The 20,000-nt window shown below is 43.4% G+C and overlaps 1 protein-coding gene across 2 annotated transcripts in view; it reads right to left on the bottom strand.

Annotated features, from left to right (window-relative positions):
* Positions 1 to 20,000, bottom strand: part of slc6a5 (solute carrier family 6 member 5) — an 86,267-nt gene that overhangs the window by 17,439 nt on the left and 48,828 nt on the right. For both annotated transcript variants that reach the window (XM_061887047.1, XM_061887048.1), the window contains exons 12-15: positions 18,314 to 18,426; positions 11,947 to 12,078; positions 6,521 to 6,620; positions 443 to 543 (exon numbers count right to left, since the gene is read on the bottom strand). In XM_061887047.1, coding sequence (XP_061743031.1) covers positions 443 to 543; positions 6,521 to 6,620; positions 11,947 to 12,078; positions 18,314 to 18,426 — 446 coding nt within the window. The remainder of the gene's footprint in view (positions 1 to 442; positions 544 to 6,520; positions 6,621 to 11,946; positions 12,079 to 18,313; positions 18,427 to 20,000) is intronic.

The following is a 20,000-nucleotide window of genomic DNA, read 5'->3' as shown; positions in this document are numbered from 1 at the left end:
AGAGCTTTGAATGGTTGACCAAATACTTATTTTCCACCATAATTTACAAATAAATTCATTAAAATTCCTACAATGTGAATTCCTGGACTTTTTTTTTCACATTCTGTCTCTCACAAATACTTATTTTCCACCATAATTTACAAATAAATTCATTAAAATTCTTACAATGTGAATTCCTGGACTTTTTTTTTCACATTCTGTCTCTCACAGTTGAAGTGTACCTATGATGAAAATTCCAGACCTCTGTCATCATTTGAAGTGGGAGAACTTGCACAATCGCTGGCTGACTAAATACTTTTTTGCCCCACTGTATTTACAAAAAACATGTGTTTTTTTAGAGAATGGGACAATAATGGCAACACACAGCCTAGCAGTACATTGAAAATTAAGCTTGAAAGGCAACAAAAACAGAAACTTTTGAGTGTGAGACAAAGAAACAGACCGTCAGAATGGTCGGTGTCACGAACGCCCAGCAAATTCTCCAGAAGCGGCTGGGCTGAAAACCAATCATCATTTCAATGTCTTCGCAGAACCTCTGTAGCCCTGCATATGGGGGGGGGGGGGGGGTAATTGGAATAAGAGTAGGAATTGGAGAAAGTCAGTAGACCTGAGTTTAAAAGGTCACTCAATTTACCAAGAAATACGAGCTATCCATTTGAATACTTGCTTCAGAAAGAACGTGGAGACTCCTTGGAGAGAGAGAGAATTACGTTCTCGCTGCATAAAAAGGAGTTATAGGTCAGGTGTAGAATTCGTTTGTCTTTAATGACCAACGGCACAAACACACTGACATCATCGTGTCAATGTGACCTGTTATCTGATGGTCAAGCAAAGCGAGGGATGTTGCTCTCTTTTGTAATCTGTGTGTTGTGTTGTGTGTTCAAAGGCATCACAACAGCGACATCCAGTGGCCATGACCGGAATAACATATAAAAAACATATGACATCACATGGACAAAGATAAGACCTTCTGGAGGAAAGTTCTGTGGTCAGATGAAACACAAATGTTTCATCAGCAATATGTTTGGAGGAGAAAAAGGGAGGCCTTTAATCCCAGAAACACTGTACCTACTGTCAAGCGTGGTGGTGGTAGTATTATGCTCTGTGTCTGTTTTGCTGCCAATGCAACTGGTGTTTTACAGAGAGTAAATGGGGCAAAGAAAAAAGGAGGATTACTTCCAGATTCTTCAGGACAACCTAAAATCATCAGCCCGGAGGTTGGGTCTTGGGCGCAGTTGGGTGTTCCAACAACATGACATCACATAGACAAAGATAAGACCTTCTGGAGGAAAGTTCTGTGGTGAGATGAAACACAAATGTTTCATCAGCAATATGTTTGGAGGAGAAAAAGTGAGGCCTTTAATCCCAGGAACACTGGCCCTACCGTCAAGGATGGTGGTGGTAGTATTATGCTGTGGGTCTGTTTTGTTGCCAATGCAATAAGGTATTTTACAGAGAGTAAATGGGACAAAGAAAAAAGGAGGATTACTTCCAGATTCTTCAGGATAACCTAAAATCATCAGCCGGGAGGTTGGGTCTTGGGCGCAGTTGGGTGTTCCAACAACATGACATCACATGGACAAAGATAAGACCTTCTGGAGGAAAGTTCCGTGGTCAGATGAAACACAAATGTTTCATCAGCAATATGTTTGGAGGAGAAAAAGTGAGGCCTTTAATCCCAGAAACACTGTACCTACTGTCAAGCGTGGTGGTGGTAGTATTATGCTCTGGGTCTGTTTTGTTGCCAATGCAACTGGTGTTTTACAGAGAGTAAATGGGACAAAGAAAAAAGGAGGATTACTTCCAGATTCTTCAGGAGAACCTAAAATCATCAGCCCGGAGGTTGGGTCTTGGGCGCAGTTGGGTGTTCCAACAACATGACATCACATGGACAAAGATAAGACCTTCTGGAGGAAAGTTCCGTGGTCAGATGAAACACAAATGTTTCATCAGCAATATGTTTGGAGGAGAAAAAGTGAGGCCTTTAATCCCAGGAACACTGGACCTACTGTCAAGCGTGGTGGTGGTAGTATTATGCTCTGGGTCTGTTTTGCTGCCAATGCAACTGGTGTTTTACAGAGAGTAAATGGGGCAAAGAAAAAAGGAGGATTACTTCCAGATTCTTCAGGACAACCTAAAATCATCAGCCCGGAGGTTGGGTCTTGGCCGCAGTTGAGTGTTCCAACAGGACAATGACCTCAAACACATGTAAAAAGTGGTAATCCGGCTAGAATTAAGGTTTAAGAATGGCCTTCCCAAAGTCCTGAACAATGCTGAAGAAACAAGTCCACGTCAGACACATTTAGCTGAACTGCACTAATTTTGTCAAGAGGAGTGGTCAAAAATTCAACCAGAAGCTTGTGGATGGCTACCAAAAGCGCCTTATTTCAGTGAAACTTGCCAAGGGACATGTAAGCAAGATTTAACATTGCTGTTTGTATACTTTTGACCCAGGAGATTTGGTCACATTTTCAGTAGACCCATAATAACTTCATAAAAGAACCAAACTTCATGAATGTTTTTTGTGACTAACAAGTATGTACTCCAATCATTATCACTAAAAAATAAGAGTTGTAGAAATGATTGGAAACTTAAGTCAGCCATGACATTATGTTTTTTACAAGTGTATGTAAACTTTTGATCACGACTGTATGTTTGTTTTTTAGGCAACACCCAGTGGTTACAATAATACATTAAGTGATGCAGTAAAGTGAATGATGTGGACCCGTTTGTTACTGAACACTTTCTAATACATTTCTTCCTTGGAGACTTTGTTTAAGTAATATCTAACTATACAATTTGATACTTGATACATGGCCCCATTCATTCTTTCCTTAACATGGATCAATCGTCCTGTCCCCTTAGCAGAAAAACAGCCCCAAACCATGATGTTTGATACTGGCTGTCCAGAGTCGAGACCCAGGATGGACCGCTCGCCTGTATCGGTTGGGGACATCTCTATGCTTCTGATACGCCTCCGCTTGAGATGGTTTCCTGTGGACGGGACTCTCGCTGCTGTCTTGGATCCGCTTTGAACTGAACTCTCGCGGCTGTGTTGGAGCCACTATGGATTGAACTTTCACAGTATCATGTTAGACCCGCTCGACATCCATTGCTTTCGGTCCCCTAGAGGGGGGGGGGGGGGTTGCCCACATCTGAGGTCCTCTCCAAGGTTTCTCATAGTCAGCATTGTCACTGGCGTCCCACTGGATGTGAATTCTCCCTGTCCACTGGGTGTGAGTTTTCCTTGCCCTTTTGTGGGTTCTTCCGAGGATGTTGTAGTCGTAATGATTTGTGCAGTCCTTTGAGACATTTGTGATTTGGGGCTATATAAATAAACATTGATTGATTGATACTTGTTTATATTGACAAATGTGATGTTTTAGACAGCTATATTGTTCAATTAAGAACACTCACAGTACTGCGTATGTCTAGCTTACATGCTATTGTGTGCTTAGCTGCTGTGTAGCTGCTAGCTAGAAAAGACCAACCTTGTGTGTTTATTGGAGGACATTTCGATATTAACTGGCTGCCCAGCTTTGCACAAGTAAACTGTATCGCAGTGGTCCCCAACCACCGGGCCGCAGAATATTTTTTTTATTAATTTTTATAAAAAAAATAAAAACAAAAAATATATATATATTTTTTAATTTATTAAATCAACATAAAAAACACAATATACACTTACAATTAGTGCACCAAGCAAAAAAAACTCCCTTTTTCATGAAAAAAACGTCCCTTTTTCATGACAAAGAAGAAAAGAAAAAAAAAAAAGGAAAAAAAAGGACACCCCCCCACACCCCCACCCGGGCCGTGGGACAAATTATTAAGCGTTGACCGGTCCGCGGATACAAAAAGGTTGGGGACCACTGCTGTATCGGATATGATATCAAAACATGAGTTTAACTTCCATGTCATGCTCTTGTTGTGACTAACTGTCATTGGCACCACTGATATCAAAACTGTAATACATGAATTATTTATTAACAATGTTTTGTTTTTTTTAGCGTTATTGCCAGTGTTTTTCGAATCACACTATGGGTGAATTAACTTTATGCAGTGTTTGGAAAATTACCTTTAAAAAGTGCTTTTTCAAGATTTAATTGAATTAGTAACGGAATTAGTCTTTAATAAATATAATTAACTACTAAGGAAAGTAATTATTGCAAAAGTAAAAAAGTCTGGCATACGCAGTTGAAAGATGTTTCATGAGAGCAGAGTGTGTGCCTTTTTGTATAACATAGGCCAGGGGTCACCAACACCAGGTAGCCCGTAAGGACCAGATGAGTCGCCCGCTGGCCTGTTCTAAAAATAGCTCAAATAGCAGCACTTACCAGTGAGCTGCCTCTATTTTTCAAATTGTATTTATTTACTAGCAAGCTGGTCTCGCTTTGCTTGACATTTTTAATTCTGAGAGACAAAACTCAAATAGAATTTGAAAATCCAAGAAAATATTTTAAAGACTTGGTCTTCACTTGTTTAAATAAATTAATTTATTTTTTAGTATATATGATCTGACAATGCTTGAATCCCCTAGATCTTTCTCTCTGGCACTCATGGAGGGTGGACGCTCCCTTTATCTCTCCTGCTTGCTTCTTTGTCTTGTCTTAACTTTCTTCTTGCCTCTTTTTGCACTGCTCTCCAAATCCAAACATTGGAACTATTTAACCGGCCTCAACAAAATTGACAAGATCTTGGGTTTGGGGGAACCTGCTGTCGTGATGAAGCGGTTGTTGCTGGACACACGACGGACTCTTGGGAGAAGAAGGAGGGCGGCGTGCCTGGCGACCCTTTTCTGTCGAGGACGTGAAGATATCCACCTATTCGGAATTATGACAACAGGACATCTGCTGATTGGAGTAAGCGTTGCTCTGGTTTGTCGACAAATTGGAAGTTGCTGGCGGTCTTCAAAGTACCCCAAAGCTGCCACAAATGATTGGAAGATGCGGGAAGAACTGTGGATCACATGGGACTGTCTACCCCGCAGTTTTTGAGGGACAGCCATCGACAATTTAGAGTGAAAAGCAAATTTTAAATTTTCACCCGCATACAAAACATTCTAACTTGGATTGTTTCCCTGGCGTCGAGACTCCCCAGAAGGACAGTGCAGCGAAGACACAACAAACTCCCTTCTTCTCCCTTTTTAGACCAGTTGATCTGCCGTCTCTTTTCTTTTTTCTCCTATGTCCCACTCTCCCTTGTGGAGGGGGTCCGGTCCGATCCGGTGGCCATGTACTGCTTGCCTGTGTATCGGCTGGGGACATCTCTGCGCTGCTGATCCGCCTCCGCTTGGGATGGTTTCCTGCTGGCTCCGCTGTGAACGGGACTCTCGCTGCTGTGTTGGATCCGCTTTGGACTGGACTCTCGCGACTGTGTGGATCCATTATGGATTGAACTTTCACAGTATCATGTTGGACCCGCTCGACATCCATTGCTTTCCTCCTCTCCAAGGTTCTCATAGTCATTATCACAGACGCCCCACTGGGTCATTATTGTCACCGACGTCCCACTGGGTGTGAGTTTTCCTTGCCCTTATGTGGGCCTACCGAGGATGTCGTAGTGGTTTGTGCAGCCCTTTGAGACACTAGTGATTTAGGGCTATATAAGTAAACATTGATTGATTGATTGTCTCTCATGGACACACACCTGTTGTTGTGTCTTTGGACTAGCGACTGCACATTACATCCAGGCCGCAGAACAGAGACACACGCCACATACACACCACACCCCCCCACCCCCCAACCCAACGCCCTTGACGCAAATCCCATAGGGGTGATGACTGGATAGTCAGCGCCTGAGAGCTGCGGCCTACCATCATGACCCCGAACTCCCTTCCCTCTGTTGTAATATGTATATGTGCTCTGCTATGGAGTTTTTTTTCCCACTCCAGACTGGGCCCCCTTAGGAGCCCAGTCTGGGTTGTATTTTTTTTACTCATCCTTCCCCAGCGTTTACCTTTTTCCCATCTTTTACGGGGCGCCTTGTGGCGACCCATCAGCGTTCCTGTTCTGTAACCCTGTATAATGTTTGTTTTTGTCTAATCTTGAACAGCTGCGGCCTACCATCATGACCCTGAACTCCCTTCCCTCTGTTGCTAGATAGCTCGAGATGTATGTTGTAATATGTATATGTGCTTCGCTATGGAGGTTTTTTTTCCCACTCCAGACTGGGCCCCCTTAGGAGCCCAGTCTGGGTTGTATTTTTTTACTCATCCTTCCCCAGCGTTTACCTTTTTCCCATCTTTTACGGGGGCGCCTTGTGGCGACCCATCAGCGTTCCTGTTCTATAACCCTGTATAATGTTTGTTTGTCTAATCTTGAACAGGTTTGTGCTGAAAACAAAGTTTTGTTTTACTTGTGTAATGACAATAAAGACCTACTTATCCATCTATCTATCTATCTATCTATCTGTCTGTGCCTGAATTATAAAAAGGTCGCACTTGCTGATGTCATCGCCCACAGGACGTCAAATAATTATAACTATAACAAATAATTGGTCAAAAAAGCTGCTTTATACTCACCATAGAGGTAAGAGATGCCCACCAGCTCGAATATGGCAATGATGACCAAAGAGTAGGAGGCTGCGTACGTGTCCACCAACTGTAGCATGTACATGCCACTCTACCACACACACAAAAACAATATTACAGCCTAATAGAAAGAGAAATAACACAATTTCAATCAACCACTGTTTTCTGTGCAGCGGGGGCCTCATGTATTAAAGCCTGCGTACGCACATATACCTGGAGTGCTCCCTATTTCACGGCAAAACAAACAATTCACTTTTTTGCCAGTGAATTGAATGCCCATCCATCTTCTTCCGCTTATCCGAGGTCGGGTCGCGGGGGCAACAGCCTAAGCAGGGAAACCCAGACTTCCCTCTCCCCAGCCACTTCGTCCAGCTCTTCCTGGGGGATCCCGAGGCGTTCCCAGGCCAGCCGGGAGACATAGTCTTCCCAACGTGTCCTGGGTCTTCCCCGTGGCCTCCTACCGGTTGGACGTGCCCTAAACACCTCTCTAGGGAGGCGTTCGGGTGGCATCCTGACCAGATGCCCGAACCACCTCATCTGGCTCCTCTCCATGTGGAGGAGCAGCGGCTTTACTTTGAGTTCCTCCCGGATGGCAGAGCTTCTCACCCTATCTCTAAGGGAGAGACCCGCCACCCGGCGGAGGAAACTCATTTCGGCCGCTTGTACCCGTGATCTTATCCTTTCGGTCATGACCCAAAGCTCATGACCATAGGTGAGGATGGGAACGTAGATCGACCGGTAAATTGAGAGCTTTGCCTTCCGGCTCAGCTCCTTCTTCACCACAACGGATCGGTACAACGTCCGCATTACTGAAGACGCCGCACCGATCCGCCTGTCGATCTCACGATCCACTCTTCCCTCACTCGTGAACAAGACTCCTAGGTACTTGAACTCCTCCACTTGGGGCAGGGTCTCCTCCCCAACCCGCAGATGGCATTCCACCCTTTTCCGGGCGAGAACCATGGACTCGGACTTGGAGGTGCTGATTCTCATTCCGGTCGCTTCACACTCGGCTGCGAACCGATCCAGCGAGAGCTGAAGATCCTGGCCAGATGAAGCCATCAGGACCACATCATCTGCAAAAAGCAGAGACCTAATCCCGCGGCCACCAAACCGGAACCCCTCAACGCCTTGACTGCGCCTAGAAATTCTGTCCATAAAAGTTATGAACAGAATCGGTGACAAAGGAATTGAATGCTTTATATTCATATCCATATCTGTGGGGATGTCCCATAATTTACGTAGGCTATCATTTTGCCACATGTTGCTGTTGGCCAGCCGGGCAGACGGCAGCCGTCAATGGTTTCGGCTCAATAATGGCACCGGAGACGGTGAAGGATTGGGCCGACTTTGTGTCACGTGGCTGCGACCGCAAATAGCTCCCCTTTGTCGTAATAATAGAGTAGCGTAAATTCCGGAATATAAGGCGCACTGCCGCACAATAGTCTATTTTTTATCTTTTTTCATATATAATGGGCGCATCAAAGGAGTGATATTTATTTAATTTTTTTCTACATTGAAAACACTTCCTTTCTTACCAGAAGGTAAGAAAAGTTGCTGTAGAGGCAGGGATTTGTCTCTCACTTGTCACCTGGGATAATGGGTGTGGCTACATGTGTGTGGGCGGAGTGTGTGTGTGTGGGGGGGGGGGGGGGGGGGCGTGTTTGTGGAGCTGAATGATTGCTGAATGAATATCACCTGCACTTGTCTGTAGGAATTGTTTGGCTTGTTTGGAGAGAGTGTGAACCTAGGTGCCGTTACTTCTGTTGACCGCAAAAGGAGCGCAAAAGGAACAGCAAAAGGAGCACAAAAGGAACAGCAAAAGGAGCACAAAAGGAGTGCAAAAGGAACAGCAAAAGGAGCGCAAAAGGAACAGAAAAAGGAGCACAAAAGGAGCGCAAAAGGAACAGCAGAAGGAGCGCAAAAGGAACAGCAAAAGGACCGCAAAAGGAACAGCAAAAGGAGCACAAAAGGAACAGCAAAAGGAGCGCAAAAGGAACAGCAAAAGGAGCGCAACAGGAACAGCAAAAGGAGCCCAAAAGGAGCGCAAAAGGAACAGAAAAAGGACCGCAAAAGGAACAGTAAAAGGAGCACAAAAGGAGCGCAAAAGGAACAGCAAAAGGAACAGCAAAAGGACCGCAAAAGGAACAACAAAGGGAGCACAAAAGGAACAGCAAAAGGAGCGCAAAAGGAACAGCAAAAGGAGCGCAAAAGGAACAGCAAAAGGAGCGCAAAAGAAACAGCAAAAGGAGCGCAAAAGGAACAGCAAAAGGAGCGCAAAAGGAACAGCAAAAGGAGCGCAACAGGAACAGCAAAAGGAGCACAAAAGGAGTGCAAAAGGATCAGAAAAAGGACCGCAAAAAGAACAGTAAAAGGAGCACAAAAGGAACAGCAAAAGGAGCGCAAAAGGAACAGCAAAAGGAACAACAAAGGGAGCGCAAAAGGAACAACAAAGGGAGCGCAAAAGGAACAGCAAAAGGGCGCAAAAGGAACAGCAAAAGGACCGCAAAAGGAACAGCAAAAGGAGCGCAAAAGGAACAGCAAAAGGAGCGCAAAAGGAACAGCAAAAGGACCGCAAAAGGAACAGCAAAAGGAGCGCAACAGGAACAGCAAAAGGAGCACAAAAGGACCGCAAAAGGAACAGCAAAAGGAACAGCAAAAGGAACAGCAAAAGGAGCGCAAAAGGAACAGCAAAAGGACCGCAAAAGGACCGCAAAAGGAACAGCAAAAGGAGCGCAAAAGGAACAGCAAAAGGAGCGCAAAAGGAACAACAAAGGGAGCGCAAAAGGAGCGCAAAAGGAACAGCAAAAGGAGCGCAAAAGGAACAGCAAAAGGACCGCAAAAGGAACAGCAAAAGGAGCGCAAAAGGAACAGCAAAAGGAGCGCAAAAGGAACAGCAAAAGGAGCGCAAAAGGAACAGCAAAAGGAGCGCAAAAGGAACAGCAAAAGGAGCGCAAAAGGAACAGCAAAAGGAGCGCAACAGGAACAGCAAAAGGAGCACAAAAGGAGTGCAAAAGGAACAGAAAAAGGACCGCAAAAGGAACAGTAAAAGGAGCACAAAAGGAGCGCAAAAGGAACAGCAAAAGGAACAGCAAAAGGAACAGCAAAAGGACAGCAAAAGGACCGCAAAAGGAACAACAAAGGGAGCACAAAAGGAACAGCAAAAGGAACAGCAAAAGGAACAGCAAAAGGACAGCAAAAGGACCGCAAAAGGAACAGTAAAAGGAGCACAAAAGGAGCGCAAAAGGAACAGCAAAAGGAACAGCAAAAGGACAGCAAAACGACCGCAAAAGGAACAACAAAGGGAGCACAAAAGGAGCACAAAAGGAACAGCAAAAGGACCGCAAAAGGAACAACAAAGGGAGCACAAAAGGAGCGCAAAAGGAACAGCAAAAGGAGCGCAAAAGGAACAGCAAAAGGACCGCAAAAGGAACAGCAAAAGGAGCGCTAAAGGACTGCAAAGGAACCACAAACCATCAGAATGTAATGTATTGTATTTTTACTCAAAGGGACAATAAATCCCCCTCAAAACAACAACAATTATTGGACCTGGCGTGTCAGACACAGCCCTGCTTTCCACTCTCAGTGACTAATTGCTTTTTGATAGTCACACAACAGTTGCTTTTGCTGAATATTGCTTATCCACACACCATAATAATACTGGTCTGTTTAATCCATCAAGCGGTGCGGCTTCATAGCTTACGGGGCGGTTTAGCTCGGTTGGTAGAGTGGCCGTGCCAGCAACTTGAGGGTTGCGAGTTCGATTCCCGCCTCTGCCAACCTAGTCACTGCCGTTGTGTCCTTGGGCAAGACACTTTACCCACCTGCTTCCAGTGCCACCCACACTGGTTTGAATGTAACTTAGATATTGGGTTTCACTATGTAAGGCGCTTTGAGTCACTAGAGAAAAGGCGCTATATAAAAATATAATTCATTCACCAAAGTCATACTAAAACATGTTGATAAGATGTTTGAGTAATGTTTTCTATATTTTCAATGGAACATATAAAATGTTGGTGTTGTTTACTTGAGTCATATTGCGGGCTACACCTATCTCTTATGTTCGACTGCCATCTACTGGTCACACTTATCAATACACCAAATAAAATTGCTTCAAGGTTGGTAAGCAAAACCAGAATTATTCCGTACATTAGGCGCACCGGGTTATAAGGCAATCTGTCAAGTTTTGAGGGAAAAAAATGGATTTTAAGTGCACCTTATACTCCGGGAAATACAGTAATCAATTAAGAGTCAAAGTATTTTCTATATGTTGGCATGTTTACATTTAAAAGACCAAATCGTACATAATTTCCACCTGAAACTCTAATCTGGCTGTGAGCAGACTACATATGAGCACATGTCGTAAGTTACACAACTTATTGTCAGGCTTGCCCCTGACAGTTTGGTTGTGTATTAGTTGTGTGTAGTATTTCCTGTCTTTAGTTCCTGTTAGACGTGTCTTGCCCAAGGACACTACCGACGTGACTAGGATGGTAGAAGGCGCGGATTGAACCAGTAACCTTCAGATTGCTGGCACGGCCACTCTGCCAACTACACCACACCGTCCCTTGGATTCATGCACCTGTTGCCAATCACCACATCACTATTTAAGCCTGCAGTTGCCAGGCAGTCAGCTTGGCGACATCACCCTCGACACACCCTTGTTCTCCATGCCCATGACCCGTGTTCCTTTCTCGTTCCAAGTAAGTTTTTCGTTATTCAAGCCACAGTGCAAGTTTTGTTTTTATAGCCAAGTTTTAAACCTCCGCTGATAGCGCCTTTTGTTTGTTCTTGTTTATAGTAAAATTTAAATATTATTACCTTCACGTCATGTCCAGTCCAATCGCTTTGCACCACGGGAAAACAAACCACACCATTGAGGAGAGCAATTTCTTAAGCTTTTCGGGTGGTATTCTTTCTCAGTCTTGCTTGATGTACAGCTAGAGTAGTTCAACAGTCCGGGGTCATCCTTTGTGGTATTTTATGCTTCAAAATGTGCCACACATTTTCAGTGTCATACCTTTTTTTTTTACTGTTAGTTTTGTTATTGTCAGTTTTTAAGCCAAAATGAACCCATTCTCCTTTTTCTGTCTGCTTGTAAGTACTCTGTGATCGTGCGCTGCCGAACATGCTGGACTGATTGTAAACCAGCAAACACAGGACGTGACGATGACAGGGGCGCGGGGGTTTGGGGGATCGGTACTTTTCAGAGGTGGTATAGTACCTAAAATGAGTCATTAGTATTGCTGTACAATACTAATACCAGTATACCCTACAACCCTATCTTGGATTAGTCCGCGCACACACTTTAATACATCAAAACATTTTCCTGCATACGGGGTTTTTTCGGATTTTGGTAGGAAATCCACACAACTCTTAATACATGAGGCCCCTGGTGAGTCTGAGGAGCATCATACCTCTGTGATCATGGGGAAGCCCAGGATGAAGAAGACCAAACAGCAGACCAGGGTGAAGAGCGGCTTGTGCGTCCTCAAGTATTTGGGGAACTCATCCGAGACCGAGGTGACGATGGTCTCGATGGTTGCAAACTGAGAACGGAAGGAATAAATCATATGGATTAGTGCACAACACTGCATTAATAAGAGCTGCTGCTGACGTTGCAACTCTGCATCACATTTCAATATATTTCCATTTAATTGCTAAACAAACTGAATATAAATACAGTGGGGCAAAAAAGTATTTAATCAGCCAGCGATTGTGCAAGTTCTCCCACTTAAAATGGTGACAGAGGTCTGTCATTTTCATCATAGGTACACTTCAACTGTGAGAGACAGAATGTGGAAAAAAAAATCCAGGAATTCACATTGTAGGAATTTAAAATAATTTGTAAATTATGGTGGAAAATAAGTATTTGGTCAACCATTCAAAGCTCTCACTGATGGAAGGAGGTTTTGGCTCAAAATCTCACGATACATGGCCCCATTCATTCTTTCCTTAACACGGATCAATCGTCCTGTCCCCTTAGCAGAAAAACAGCCCCAAAGCATGATGTTTCCACCCCCATGCTTCACAGTAGGTGTGGTGTTCTTGGGATGCAACTCAGTATTCTTCTTCCTCCAAACACGACGAGTTGAGTTTATACCAAAAAGTTCTATTTTGGTTTCATCTGACCACATGACATTCTCCCAATCCTCTGCTGTATCATCCATGTATCCATTTTTGTATAAACTCAACTCGTCGTGTTTGGCGGAAGAAGAATACTGAGTTGCATCCCAAGAACACCATACCTACTGTGAAGCATGGGGGTGGAAACATCATGCTTTGGGGCTGTTTTTCTGCCAAGGGGACAGGACGATTGATCCGTGTTAAGGAAAGAATGAATGGGGCCATGTATCCTGAGATTTGGAGCCAAAACCTCCTTCCATCAGTGAGAGCTTTGAATGGTTGACCAAATACTTATTTTCCACCATAATTTACAAATAAATTCTTTAAAATTTCTACAATGTGAATTCCTGGATTTTTTTTCCACATTCTGTCTCTCACAGTTGAAGTGTACCTATGATGAAAATTACAGACCTCTGTCATCATTTTAAGAGGGAGAACTTGCACAATCGCTGGCAGACCGAATTTTTTTTTTTCGCCCACTGTATATTGTCACGTGTTGCTGGCATCAAATTCTAAAGTTAATGATTATTTGCAAAAAAAAAATAAATGTTTATCAGTTTGAACATCAAATATGTTGTCTTTGTAGCATATTCAACTGAATATGGGTTGAAAATGATTTGCAAATTATTGTATTCTGTTTATATTTACATCGAACACAATTTCCCAAATCATATGGACACGAGGTTTGTACCTGTATATAAAATATATTAATTTATTTTTGCATTTTACACAATAAAAAAATAAAAACATCAATGTGTACCCTTTTATTCTTTAAAATTTCTACAATGTGAATTCCTGGATTTTTTTCCACATTCTGTATCTCACAGTTGAAAATGACAGACCTCTGTCATCATTTTAAGTGGGAGAACTTGCACAATCGCTGGCTGACTAAATACTTTTTTGCCCCACTGTATACTCCAATCTGGGATGGGAACAGATGGAAGAAAAATCCTTGATTTAAATGAGTCGGGTTGCAACCGAGAGTAAGAACCTGACAGGAGATTAGTAAATACCTCAAGATGGTTAAAAAGAGGCTTGGGACCTTGAATATACAAACAGGCCAATGACAGAGGTGGCTTTGTGTGTGCGTGAGCACTAAAAAAAGAACCGCGTGGCACCAAACTATCCGCCTCCTCTCCTCTCTCTCTTCCTGAGCTCCCAAAACTAATTTCCTGTCAACATCCCAAGTCGATTACAGTCAAAATGCTTCCTCTGAGCCGCTGCCTAAACAAAGTAACATCCTAATTTGGTCTTCCTGTTGATTTGTGTCCTTGCTTCTTCTTTTCCCCCCAACATGTGAAGTTGGCCGTGTTCATACTTGCCAACCATCCCGGATTTCCCGGGAGACTCCCGAAATTCAGCGCCTCTCCCGAATACCTCCCAGGAAAAATTATCTCCCGAAATCCATGCAAACCTGACTCAGCAATGTTGTGACCCTCTTAAACAGGACATGGAATAGAATAGAATGTACTTTATTGATCCCTGGGGGAAATTCAGCACCACGGTTCGCCCACAATAAACAATGATAATAATAAATACCGGCAATATATTATTTATATTATATATAATAGGCTTCACGGTGGCAGAGGGGTTAGTGCGTCTGCCTCACAATACGACGGTCCTGACTAGTCCTGGGTTCAAATCCAGGCTCGGGATCTTTCTGTGTGGAGTTTGCATGTTCTCCCCGTGAGTGCGTGGGTTCCCTCCGGGTACTCCGGCTTCCTCCCTCTTCCAAAGACATGCACCTGGGGATAGGTTGATTGGCAACACTAAATGGTCCCTAGTGTGTGAATGTTGTCTGTCTATCTGTGTTGGCCCTGCGATGAGGTGGCGACTTGTCCAGGGTGTACCCCGCCTTCCGCCCGATTGTAGCTGAGATAGGCGCCAGCGCCCCCCGCGACCCCAAAAAGGGAATAAGCGGTAGAAAATGGATGGATATTATATATAATATCTGAATAATATAAATATATTTTACATATATTCTACATTTAAGTGCAGTCAAGGAACATATGCATTAGGGAGTCTGTTCTGAAGCCCACAGTAAAGAGACGAAACTTCATCACGTCGCCTGGTTATTGACTCCAACCCAATATATTACACCGTCGACGAGCAAAATGAAGAAATACGCTTGCAAGTTCCAAAACTAATGGAAACAATCATTTCAGTTTATCCAGGAGAGTTCGAAGGGGAATGTTGCCTGTAAATTTTGTAGAACAGACTTCTCCATTGAACACTGGCCGAACGGATATATTCAGCCATGAACGGTCAGCGAAGCACAAAGCGTCCGCAGCGCAGCATCGTTCACAACCCAGTATTATGGCCCACCTCGCAAAATGGAGACCCGATGGTGTAACTTATGCTGAGACAAAGATGGCTATGCTGATAGCTGGAAGCAACATCCCGTTCTCTTTTGCGGATGTCTACAACAAATCTGTGAAGGATGTGCCCGGATTCGGAGATCGCTCACCAATATGCAAATGGCAGAAAGAAGGTTACTCAAATAGTGAAAGGTAAGTGTTGTTGTTTTTTAGTAACCAGCAAGCACAGTACAGTTAGTAGAACAACTGTGTTATTACTGTGTATTAGGTGCCGTCAGAAATTCAACAATTTATTTTATTTACATATATAATAAAATAAATATATATAGCTAGAATTCACTGAAAGCCAAGTATCTCATACATATATATTTATATATATATATATGAAATATATATGAAATACTCGAGTTGGTGACTTATACTCCTCCCCTCTTAACCACCCCCAACCCCCGCCCCAACCACGCTCCGGGCCAACTTAGTTTCCTTCACTCCAATCACACAGACGGGGGCCCCCTCCTCTGCTACTTGGGGAGCTGCAAAGCACTTCATCCAGAAATCAGTCCCCAAGCGCTGCACGAATGGCTAATTATGTTAATTGGGTCACTGTGTGCAGAATGTAGCACTGCCGCAGCCGAGTGGAGCAAAGACGGAGCCTTGTCGCAAAACTTTGGGACCGGCGCTTATTGAAACACTTTAGTATTTTCACTCTGGGACGCATTCACAGTATGTGGAACCCAGTTGGTAGCAAGAACAAAGACAGCCTTACGCTAGTTCCCTACTTTCTACTCCATCCTCTTGACCACCAGGGGCTGGATGTCTTGGTCTCACGCAGCAAAGTCACATGTCCCCCCAGGATAGGTTAGGCATCAAGACATCCTCTTGCGTCACAGGTGGACTACAAAGCTGAGAGATGGTCAACCTCCACTGGTTGTGACATGTAAAAATAAGTCTTTTGTGGGTTGGTAAGTTATCCATTACATGTGAGTTCAAACTAGTTGTCATGGCAACCTAGTCACACGGTCTGGAAATCTGTTGGTGACAGTGCTGTCGTCTCAGAGGACTTCAGTTCGTTCCTTGGATCGTTTCAAAAGACGGATGCTGGTGCTGGGTTCATTTCCACCTGTCATTTTTGCAGGCTTGCCCAGGCCTGGGTACAAAGTCCTCTTTTCAGTAAGTCCTTTGGGTGCAGAACATGATGTGAAGGGTATCTTCAGCTACAGACTTTGGGGAATTAAAGTAAGGCTCTCGAGCTTCAGCCAGAAGCTCTGCAGACGACTTGGACAGTGCGTTCCAGTTCGGGTCTGCTGTCGTCCGTGGACTTCAGTTCTGTTCCTTGGATCATTTCAAAAGACGGATGCTGGCGCTAGGTTCATTTCCACCTGTCATTTTTGCAGGCTTGCCCAGGCCTGGGTACAAAGTCCTCTTTTCAGTAAGTCTTGGCCTGGGTACAAAGTCCTCTTTTCAGTAAGTCTTTTGGATGCAGGTCATGATGTGAAGGGTATCTTCAGCTACAGACTTTGGGGAATTCAAGTAAGGCTCTCGTGCTTCAGCCAGAAACTCTGCAGACGACTTGGACAGTGCGTTCCAGTTTGGATCTGCTGTCGTCCGTGGACTTCAGTTCTGTTCCTTGGATCGTTTCAAAAAACGGATGCTGGTGCTAGGTTCATTTCCACCTGTCATTTTTGCAGGCTTGCCAAGTCCTCTTTTCAGTAAGTCCTTAGGATGCAGGTCATGATGTGAAGGGTATCTTCAGCTACAGACTTTGGAGGATTCAAGTTAGGCTCTCGAGATTCAGCCAGAAGCTCTGCAGACGAATTGGACAGTGCGTTCCAGTTCGGGTCTGCTGTCGTCTATGGACTTCAGTTCTGTTCCTTGGATCGTTTCAAAAGACGGATGCTGGTGCCAGGTTCATTTCCACCTGTCATTTGTGCAGGCTTGCCCAGGCCTAGGTACAAAGTCCTCTTTTTAGTAAGTCCTTAGGATGCAGGTCATGATGTGAAGGGTATCTTCAGCTACAGACTTTGGAGGATTCAAGTTAGGCTCTCGAGCTTCAGCCAGAAGCTCTGCAGACAACTTGGACAGTGCGTTCCAGTTTGGGTCTGCTGTCGTCTCAGACTTTAGTTCTGTTCCTTGGATCGTTTCAAAAGACGGATGCTGGTGCTAGGTTCATTTCCACCTGTCATTTTTGCAGGCTTGCCTAGGCCTGGGGACAAAGTCGTCTTTTCTGTAAGTCCTTGGGTGCAGAACATGATGTGAATGAAGGGTATCTTCAGCTACAGACTTTGGAGGATTCAAGTTAGGCTCTCGAGCTTCAGCCAGAAGCTCTGCAGACGACTTGAATTCTGTTAGGGTTGTTATTCGTATGACTTGCTTTTCGTCAGCCGAGTCCTGCATTCACTGTCCTTCACCTCACAAGATTACCTGTGGAAACCGCATTCAAGACAGACATAATGTATGATAGCTGCGTCTTTAGCGTTCCTGATCGTCCAGGTTGGACACAACCGGCTGTCATCGGTGACTGTGTCACACCTTTTGATTGCGTTCTCAGCAACCTTTCAAAAGGCACTGAGCAGGCCTTCCGGGATTTCCTTGCAATAGCTCGTTGAGAAATGTCCTAAAACTGTTCGAAAATTTGCTTACAAAGTGGTGTACCTCGCCCATCCTTGTTTGTGAATTACTTAGCAATTCATGGAAGCTGCTTTGTTACCCAATCCTGGCACCCACCTGTTCCCAATTAGCCTGCACACCTGTGGGATGTTCCAAATAAGTGTTTGATGAGCATTCCTCAACTTTATCAGTATTTATTGCCACCTTTCCCAACTTCTTTGTCACGTGCTGCTGGCATCAAATTCTAAAGTTAATGATTATTTGCACAAAAAAACATCAAATATGTTGTCTTTGTCGGTGGGTTGAAAATGATTTGCAAATCATTGTATTCCGTTTATATTTACATCTAACACAATTTCCCATGGAAACGGAGTTTGTATGTGGATATCACATTTATGGCTACAAGAACCTGGTTTCCACTTCGGAGGACATTACACGGTCAATGAAGTGTGCACCACATCATATATAAGATTTAAGTTGGCTGAAAACACACCCGAAAGTTCAGATGGCAACTTCCAACTTTTTATTTTGTTTTTATACTCAATGGGTCCCACGGAGCCCAAATAGCCGAGTTAATGAAAAATGCATGATGTGCAAGAGTTGGAGACTAAGGAAGGCTTATTTCCAAAGGCAAAATATATGTTTGCCTTGGGTACTATAGCAAACTCTGCCATCTGACAACCACACTTGAGCCCATGCAGGGTAAGAGAAACACAGACGGGCAAATGGTTACCATGGTATCCAGGCCCAGAGTGAGAAGCATGAGAAAGAAGATGATAGCCCAGAAAGGAGACAGGGGAAGTCTGGTCAGAGCCTCAGGATACACCACAAATGCTATACCTGGACCTAAGACAAACACACACACTTGGAGTGAACACCGACCAGGAATGTTTCAAAGAAAACCCAATGTTCACAATATTTGTTTGAGACAAAAAAAAAATTCTGCACATTCTAAATAGAGAAAAAACAATAGTAAGAGGCGGCTAACAATGCAGGTAATGGAGATTCTACTATTGTGTCCGTAAAGAACTCCAAAACATCCTAAAACTGCAAACAACGGTCCAAGTACATGTCGTAAGTGATAACACTCTAGGAACTACTTTTCTGGCGTAGTGATACAGCACCGTGCTCACAGCGCTTCAAACTCCTATCGATATTAAAGAGGTAATGCTAGCTACTGGAGATGCAGCTGCTGAATGGCCTTTGAGTTTGGACAAAGTTGTAATGTAGAAATTCCACATGCTGCTTGCTAAAAATCCACACATGAATGTGCTGCTCTCAAATTACACCCTAAGGCAGGGGTGTCCAAACTTTTTCCCACTTCGGGCCGTAGACTGAAAAATCAAAGCAAGTGGGGGCCGATTTGACATTTTTTTATTTTAAAAACCAATACAATAATATGTATAACCAATTTACATTTAGGCCTCCCCTCAGGCTTGATCCCGGGGACCCCAAAGGGTTTTGGTCAAAAAAAATATTAAAAATTATTATTATTCAAGTTTTAAATCTCCAGATCAACATTAGGTCCGTCTGTCAATATAATGATTTGAAAGATTTAAGTTGTATGCTCTTTTTGTCAAGGAAAATCCTGTTTTTTGATGGAAAAAAAAACACAAAATATGCAATATTATCACCCAATATTTTTTGAAGTGGAATATTTGAGATTATATAATAATTGGAGCCTTAAAAAAAGTCAATAACTAATAACACCATTGATTTTAATTCATTATTATTTTTAGAGCAATGACACTTAAAAACAATTCACACTAAAATTATTGGGGATCCAAAAGGGTCCTTCCTACTCATTAAAGTGTCAAAAAATAAATCGTAATTTTTTTACTGTTTACTTTTAACACAATAATCTCGAGATCAACTTCAGATCTATCCGTCAATTATAAGTTTTATTCTTGTTTATGTTTTTTGTTTGTTAATTTTAGGCCCTTTAGAAAAAACAGCTAATTTTTTTATATGGCAAACACAAAATATGCAAAATTTTCCCCCAAAAAATATCTAATTTAACGTGACATAATTGGAGCATTGAATAGGTCAATAATTCATGACATTGATTTTGATTCATTATTATTTTTTAAAGAAAGAAACAGCCTGCATGGCAGCTTTGTGTTATTAGAGTAAACATTGCAACATTTTCTTTTTACATTCCACCCGTTTGCTCCTTTATATCACTTTTTATGTTTTGAAAAATTTTCAATCGTATTTTTAAAATGTGCCATGGGGCCGTTAAAAAATTACCTGCGGGCCGCAAATGGCCCCCGCGCCGCACTTTGGACACCCCTGCCCTAAGGCATTGCTAGATTTTTTTTTTACCTTTATTATGCTGAATTCACCAGCTAAACGGGGAAGTTCTGTGCTGGAAGATACAACCGTCCCATCAGTCGGCATCCCAGTGGGTGCAGACGATG

Source organism: Nerophis ophidion, linkage group LG25 (genome assembly GCF_033978795.1).
Source record: "Nerophis ophidion isolate RoL-2023_Sa linkage group LG25, RoL_Noph_v1.0, whole genome shotgun sequence".
Classification (NCBI taxonomy): domain Eukaryota; kingdom Metazoa; phylum Chordata; class Actinopteri; order Syngnathiformes; family Syngnathidae; genus Nerophis; species Nerophis ophidion.
Note: the sequence above shows the minus strand (reverse complement) of the source record. Positions and strands in the feature narration are given on the sequence as shown.